The following is an 8,656-nucleotide window of genomic DNA, read 5'->3' on the forward strand; positions in this document are numbered from 1 at the left end:
TTTTTTTGGTGTTTTGGATTGGTGCTTGATCGCGTCCATTTGTGTTTCAGACTTTTGTTGAGTAAGTGTTACTATAGTATTCTATTTTTTCTTTGTGATCGTAGATATTTAAGTTTAGATTATGTGTCTTACTCTAGTTTTTTTTTAGTTTAGTTATTTTCTGATTTTTAATAGTAAAATAAATTATAATTTGAAAATAAAATAATAGAAAATTAATAAAAAACTAATAAAATGGTAAAAATTTATGTTATTTTTAGTTGTGAATAAATAAAATATTTAAAATCTATTTTTTTTTTCTTTATTCATCTCCAATTTTATTGACTAATAAAATATATTATAAAACTTCACATAATAATGGTTAGTGTGAAAAAAATAATAGTGCACAATTAGAAAGTACAAAGCCAAATTGCAATAGTGTAAAAGAAGAAAAACCTAAAATATAAAAACAAAAATACATGAGGACACATGTCATCAAACCTCTTTGCCACTTGTCATAAGAAGAGAAAAATCTAACTTTATATATATAGATATCTTTTATTATGTATATTATCTTTTATTGTATACTATTATGCAGAATATCTTTTATTATACGGAACTAGGGCTGGGCAAAAAATCATATCCAAAGAACCGAACCCGATCCGAAAAAGTAGTATCGAATCCGAACCAAAATTGATTAAATGTCCGAACAGTCTAAAATTTTGGTATTTAAAAAACCGAACCGAAACCGATCCGAACCAAAATATTATGGGTATCCGAATATATCCAAAATAGATTTATAAACCTAAATATTAATTATTTTTAGATTTAATTCATATTAAAAACATCCAAATATATATATGATATTTTAAAGTTATCCAAAATACTTGAAAATATATACAAATAGTCAAAAGTAAATGTCCAAAATAGTTAAAGTATACTCAAAACACCAAAAATATTTAAAATATTTATTTATTTTTTATCCAAATATTCAAACTAAACCAATTTATATGTTAAATTTAGGTATTTTGACATATGTTATTCAAATTTATATGTAATATACTATTTTGTTTATAGATTTTGAGTAATTTAAAATATATAATGAATTTTAAAATTTTAAAATAATTTAAATGGGTTATCCGAACCCGAACCGAACCCGCAAAGATCCGAACCGAACCCGAACAAAAATTTAAAAATACCCGAATGGAACTGAAATCTTTGATCCCAAAAATCCGAAACCCGAATAGACCCGAACGCCCATTTGATGGTTTCCTCCTGTTATTTTGCTGCCTAGTTGTGATTCCATACTTCCATGTCACATATGATTATTTAACTAATAGTCACAGTCTTTTGATGAAATGAATTAACATATATATAATATATGTTTGAGATAACTGTCATTTACCTAGTTAATTTTTATTAACAAGAATGGTTTTTCAGATCAAATTAGATCTTGGGTCCAACATACGCGAGGCCAGAAAATAACACTATATATGCGTGTATAAATGAGACAATAAGTCAAAGAACATGAGTTTCTAGAATAAACTGCCTAGACATGGAAATTAATGCTTACTTTGAGATGAAGTCAAACTTGAAAGGATGCATAATCGTATATATAAGGAATATGGTATTCTCGATGCCGACGTTTTTCCTTACGCCACACGCATTTTCATACTCATCGGTTAGTTTTAGAAGCATCTTCTTCAAACTGGAACAGCTATAATTTGACCACTGAGGTTTTCGAACAAAGCCATTAGAAAAAAATGTTGTACTCACTAGGCTTCTCAAATTTTCTGTCTTGAATCAAGAACTTGTATATTTTCTGATAGAAAAGCACTTATTGAAAAAATAAGTTTCAAAAACACACGCGCACTTACTGAAACCATTATATCTATACATTCACGCCAACTATCAAATTGAACAAGTACATTAGGACTTAAAAATAACGTATGAGTGATGACATTTGATTGGCCATATAGAGGGGAACATTTCAACCCAAGTCACGACAAATCAAGACGATGGTTTGTTTCCTGCCCTTTAGTTTGATCTATCAAGTAAAATATATAAAATGCTATGCAGTTAGACAAAATTTCACGCAAGTCTTTCTTTGCGTTATAAAGAAAGGTTAGAAAACTAATCCAAAAGCAAAAACCCTAGTCAGAAAAAAAATACAATTAGGGTTGAAGTTGAATCATGAAAAGAAAAATTAAAACGCGGACAATACTTTATGTTTTTTTTTAGTATTTACCTTTTCGGTTATAATAATCACTAATTAATACTTCATTTTTTTTTATAATCCAGGTATCCGGACCTAAGTCCGACTATCCCACCGCGTCCAACCGGAACTGGAGGGTCCTGGCGGCCAAACGGAAACCATGTTAAATCCGCTGTGGCCGGGCCTCGAACTCGTGATGGCGGACACCTCAGCCGAGGTTCCTATACCACCAGACCACGAGACCCGGTTTAATTAATACTTCATTTTATCGTCTTTATAAACCATCTACTCTATGCATCATATCATTTCTCATCATCAAACCTAATCACTTTGAAAGAAGAAGAACAATAAAAGACAAAAAAAAACTTGTAAGAAAATGGGAAGAGCTCCATGCTGCGACAAGGCAAACGTGAAGAAAGGGCCATGGTCGCCGGAAGAGGATGGTAAGCTCAAGGATTACATCGACAAATATGGCACTGGTGGCAACTGGATCGCACTGCCGCAAAAAATTGGTAATATGGTTACATTAATATTAGTCTAAACATATAGTCCTGTAATTAACTGTATCATGCTTACTTTTATCATTTTTATCAACCAAAACTTATAATTTTGAGCTTTGTTTTGAATATTTTTTCATATCACTAATTTGGATAAATGAAAGATGCATTTAAGTAACCTTTGTCTTGATAATTGTAACAGATTTATGAGCTCGATTAGTTGTCCTGATTTTGAAGTTTTGTGTAAATTATAGGATTGAAGAGATGTGGTAAGAGTTGCAGACTGAGATGGCTTAATTACTTAAGACCAAACATCAAACATGGTGGCTTTTCTGAGGAAGAAGACAGTATTATCTTGAGGCTTTACATCAGCATTGGAAGCCGGTCAGTGATTTATCTATATCTCTTGATTTATTTTAATTAGTTGCTTAATTTAATCAACACCTCTTAATTAATACGTGGTCCAGAATTGGAGGTAATTTCTGTAAAAACTTAACTTGAGATTCTTGTCTTCTTACCTGTTGTCTGTGAATCTTATGCTCTAACACATGCGAGCCCATGTTTCAACCTATGCTACATCTCATAAAATTTAGGGTTTATATTGTCTCTTTCTCCTTGTTTTGGTGTTTTTGTAAGCACATTTACACATTTACATCTATGATATATAAACATAATTAATTTTTTTTTGTCAGCCAACATAATTAATTAGTGGTCTATATATTATAAAAAAGTATATTAATTGTAACTTTAATGTCATATATATGAAGGTGGTCTATAATTGCAGCTCAGCTTCCTGGAAGGACAGACAATGATATCAAGAACTACTGGAACACTAAACTGAAGAAGAAGCTGCTCGGAAGACAGAAACAAATGAATTGTCAAGACTCACTTACAGATTCAAATGAAAACACTATTAGCAACAACAACAACAAGAGTCCTCAAATTCTGAGTAATTCGGCGCTAGAGAGACTTCAACTTCACATGCAGATTCAGAATCTGCAAAGCCCTTTCTCTAGTTTCTACAACAACCCTATCTTGTGGCCCAAGTTTCATCCATTGCTTCAGAATACTACAACTATCCCTGATCAAAACGCTAAGCTTGCATCTCAAGAAAGCTTCCACCCTTTAGGAGTTAACGTTCATCAGAACAATAGTATCAAGCTAGCTGAGATCAACAATGGAGTATCTCCTGTTTATTCAGAAAACGTAGAGCAATCCCAAAACCCTGCTCAGGGATTTCAACCTAATTGCGGTTTCTCTCAGGACCTTCAGTTAGATAATGGTTCTAAAGAGCTGTTTCTAGTGAGCAACGACTTTGAGATAACGAATAGTTCGAGTTGGTGGTCTGAGGAAGTGGAGCTAGAGAGGAAAACGACGTCGTCCAGTCCTTGGGGATCAGCTTCTGTTCTTGATCAGACGACTGAAGGAATGGTTATGCTCCAAGATTACGCTCAGATGAGCTACCACAGCATGTAAAAATTTATATCATGCATATACATGTATGTATTACTTACTATAGGAATGGATTACTGATGAATTATGTATTATTACGGTCATAAGCTTATAGCATGCTCATGAGGGGTAAAGAGATTTTTCATAATTGTAACGAGTTGTGGATAATAATAATGTAAATTATTAATTCTACTTGTTTTTTTTTTACATTCTGGAATGACATTTCTACTGCATATGAAACACTTGGACAGGGCCGGCTCAACATTGATAGGGGTCCTAGGACAAAAAAATATTTTTTACCCTCTAAAATTTATATTAGATAATGTTTATTATATTTTTAAAATTCATTCAGTAATATTTTGTAAATTTTGTAATGAAAATAAAATTATATATATATTAAATAATTTTGGACCCTTTTTAATTTTATTTATTATATTTATAATTTTTTTATAGATAAAAATATATATTTATAAAAAAATTAGACCCCTTAATTATTATTATACGGGGGACACGGGCTTGGGCCCGGGATGGTCGCACCACTTGTGAACCGGCCCTGCACTTGGATGGAATTAAAAATAAGTTCTGGCTTATATTGTATGATGAACTTTAACATTTTACAGGGTTTTTATTGATCAGTTTTTGATAATTATTGTAATATAATACCAGCTTTTATTTGTAATTTAACGGTTCATTATCCGAAATTTATTTGGTTTCAGTATTCCAAATTTCCAAACTGTGAGTTGTTGAAAACATCTTAAACAAATTTTATGCTTTTTTTTTTGTTTCCCCAAGCGATGTGCTAGCGGGCCTCTCCGTTTTTTATTTATTAAGGCCCACCATATACAGATGGGACTCGATGGCATAGTTGCATGATAAAGGAAGCAAAGTAAACTAAAATATAATTGTTAAAGCGACTTATCCTACTGCTCAAGGTTTAAAGGTTACACCCATGTCTAGGGTTCTTGCAATTTTTTGTAGATTGCACATTTTAGAGGTGAAGATTTCAATTCCCGGCGAAAACGATTATTAGATAATTATGCAGATTACTGAAGAAATGCTTACAGGAGATCTTTAACATGGTGCAAGTAAATCCAGTCAGGCTTGGATCTTCATAGGACGGTTTAGGTGATGCAGTTGGGTGTAGATTTTCATAAGATAGATAGCATTGTCGGTTGTTGAATCGTCTATGCAGTATTTCTCATCTTACAATACTAAAAGGGGAATATGAAGCCCTCTGAGCTATGCCACGTCATTAAAAATAATCAACGAATAAAAAAGCTTTTAGTGACCACGTCAGATTATTGTTTACTCGACACAAACTTTTCACGGACCAATTATGTGGGCTGATAATATTGAAGACTGAAACCTATCTTCTCGCCGGTGACTAACTATCATCGTCTCATGGTCTGCCTCCAACTCCTGGCAGTTACTATCGATTCTGATGCTCCTCAAAGAGCCATAAAGCTTATCAGGTTACTGCAGAAATCAAATCAGCCTAAATTTATTTCAATCTCATCATCTCCCCCCATAAAATAAATTGATGAATGTGAACACAAAGGCCAAAATATTGGTGAATGTGAAAGTTTGATAAAGAAGATTAGTTAATTAGTTACATCGTATAGTTCTTGGCCTTCTTTTTTGATCTGCATTAGTTGGTGGAACTCTTTCGTGGAAGCTCTTATGGCTTTGGGGAAGATACTGGCATTGGTGGAGTCTTTCCCTGCACAACATGATTAGCGGATCCAAGAACAGCCGTGTCTTCAGCAATCTTTGTGAGCAATTATGTATTTTTGAATCCTTCACATATTTGACATGCTTGTGTTTTGGTTTAGACTTATTGTTTTTCATGAGCCGTTCATATAAGCTTTTCACTGGGTTTGTATCTGATTGGATTCAGGCATTGTTGGGTTTGGTACTGGTCTAGCAGCGATGATGTGTTCTTGGCTACATTATATTTTTCTTACTGTTGTAAACGGAATTCGACATCTATTGGTGTTTGATCTTGACATGAAAATCGAGAAACTGTAGAAATTCAGTTTGCAAAGTACATATATCCTGCTTTTTGATCAGGTAAGTGTTCCCATCTTAAAAAAAATAATCCGATTCCAACAGTTGGGGTTTTTGATTGAGTTTGTGATTCATAGATTGCTAATGCAACAAAAGTGAGCGCGAAGTGAAAAAAGCAGGTAAAAGAACAGGGCAATGAGAAAATGTGTCTTCATATCATCTCTCTTAGCATGTGCTTTTAGGACAATTCGTTCAACGATATTAATCACTCTATTATCACTGATGAAAACTAAAACGAGTGAAAAACTATGCATCTAAAGGTAAAATAAAATCCCAATTTTATATGTTTAATTATATCTATATATATATGACAATAATCTGGATTGTAAAAATGATTTAAGGCTCAATATGTATTCAAATATATTTTCACTGATATTCCCTACTGCAGATGAAGATGTCATCCAATTTTGTATCTCCTGCAGTATCTTCAAAATAAATGACGGCAACTGAGGCTTCCCTCCCAAAACCTCAAACTTTGCTATTGTGGCAAGTTCCTCAACTATCATCACTAGCTTGGTATAACATTTGCACGTAAGCCTTTTATACAATAATGATATGGTTGGAACATCCTCACATGAACCCTTGACGGTTCGGTTTAGTAACGAGTTAAAAGACCAAATAATATATCAATCTCATGTGAATGCCAATTCCTTTTCTCGCAAATGCACTTAAACATGTGAATGTGAATCTTAGTTGATGTCTCAGGCATATATAATCAAGCTGTCATCAACTATCATCACTAGCTTGGTATAACATTTGCACGTAAGCCTTTTATACAATAATGATATGGTCACGGAACATCCTTACATGAACCCTTGACGGTTCGGTTTAGTAACGAGTTCAAAGACCAAATAATATATCAATCTCATGTGAATGCCAATTCCTTTTCTCGCAAATGCACTTAAACATGTGAATGTGAATCTTAGTTGATGTCTCAGGCATATACAATCAAGTTGTCATGACCGTCAAAAATTATAGTCTATATCCTTATTAATACACATATATTTTGTCAGCCATAAAGTCTGGGTGATGCGATCATGCAAATAGTCACAATTATCATATTTCAAAACCATGAAAAAAAACACAGTCTAAAAGAGAGAGCACACCAACGCAGCTTGCATAATTGGAGAGGATGGATAGTGTAGATCCTAAAATCTACACTAAGAATTTGATAGTGATCGGGAGTTTGATCTAGGGAAGACAAATGATGTAGGCAACGATATCTTTAGAACACAATAATATAATCAGTTTCCAGTAGGCAAAAATGGACTTTATTGATGAATAAGATCGAGTACAATGAGTTAAACAAGATCGAATGTTACAAACGAGATCGCTAAGAGAAAGGATCTAAAAGTGGATGAAAACAAGGTCGAAGTATCGGTGTAGCTCTCTCTAGGGTTTCCAATGTGCCTCGATCTCCTTTTGTAGTGAATTGAGTCCGGGGTCTCCGCAACCGTTCCGCGATCTTGGACTTCCCGAATCGGTCTCTTCTTGCTCGTACTGGGCCTCTTAGTTGCTTAACGTCGCACGGCCCAAACTGGTTCCGCCCGTTTGGCATATGGACCAGTATTGGGTCCAACAGATACTACAAGAATAAATGCAGATCCACTAAGAGACTACCATGTCTACTCTGTTATTTTTTTCATGCAATTTTAATCAAGACCAGTTAAGATAAACATAGTTTTCAACTTAAAGAGTGGTAGAGAGGTTGAGACATAATTTTAATTACGAGAAGATGAAAGCATATACCGACCGAGCTATACACACTAACAAGAGTTTGTTTTTAAGAATTTTTTTAAAACATAGTTTGTTTTTAAGATAATATTGGCTTTTTAACATGCTTTTGCATACTCATCGCATAATTATATGCACTTGCAAGGCATCACCAGTCCTATATTATACTCTAAATTTTATGTAGTTTTTTCAAATCTACAGAGTAATAGTCCGGTTTATATGATTTAAAGACTAATTTTTGGGTGGTGTTTAAAAAAAAAAAAATTGGATTAGTTTGGCTTGTGTTTTATTTTTATTTTTAATGTGTTTCCATAAGCTGGTTTTGAGAAAAATAGCATTTTTGTTGTTTGATATTTTTATTCAGTTTATTCTTTATCATAAAATAGTTTGGTTTTGTAAAAATAACTGATTTACATCATCTATTTTAATCAGAAACCATGTAAAGCAATTTCATTTTTCTTAATTCTGTTGATATTTGATCGAAAAAAATTTCTTAACCTTTAGCTAAAAAAATTAGTTTTTAGTCTCCTCGATAAAAGAATCTTGGTTAGTGTATCAAATCAATATTTTATAACCGTAAATTAATTATACAAATGAAATTATTTATCATTTGAAATAAACAATGCAAAAATGATGTATATATGTCAGTTTGTTTTTTTTGTAGAGAGGGCAGAAATTGAAAATGTAAAATCAATAATTCTAAATACATAAAAAA

The 8,656-nt window shown here is 32.8% G+C and overlaps 1 protein-coding gene across 1 annotated transcript; it reads left to right on the forward strand.

Annotated features, from left to right (window-relative positions):
• The first annotated feature begins 2,515 nt into the window (after positions 1 to 2,515).
• On the forward strand, positions 2,516 to 4,289 carry LOC106317116 (transcription factor RAX3-like). Its single transcript, XM_013754973.1, has 3 exons — positions 2,516 to 2,703; positions 2,943 to 3,072; positions 3,456 to 4,289. Exons 1-3 carry the CDS (start codon positions 2,568 to 2,570, stop codon positions 4,162 to 4,164), a joined length of 975 nt encoding a protein of 324 aa, XP_013610427.1. The 5' UTR covers positions 2,516 to 2,567; the 3' UTR covers positions 4,165 to 4,289.
• Positions 4,290 to 8,656: the final 4,367 nt, after the last annotated feature.

The sequence above is a fragment of the Brassica oleracea genome, chromosome C9 (assembly GCF_000695525.1).
Source record: "Brassica oleracea var. oleracea cultivar TO1000 chromosome C9, BOL, whole genome shotgun sequence".
Lineage (NCBI taxonomy): Eukaryota > Viridiplantae > Streptophyta > Magnoliopsida > Brassicales > Brassicaceae > Brassica > Brassica oleracea.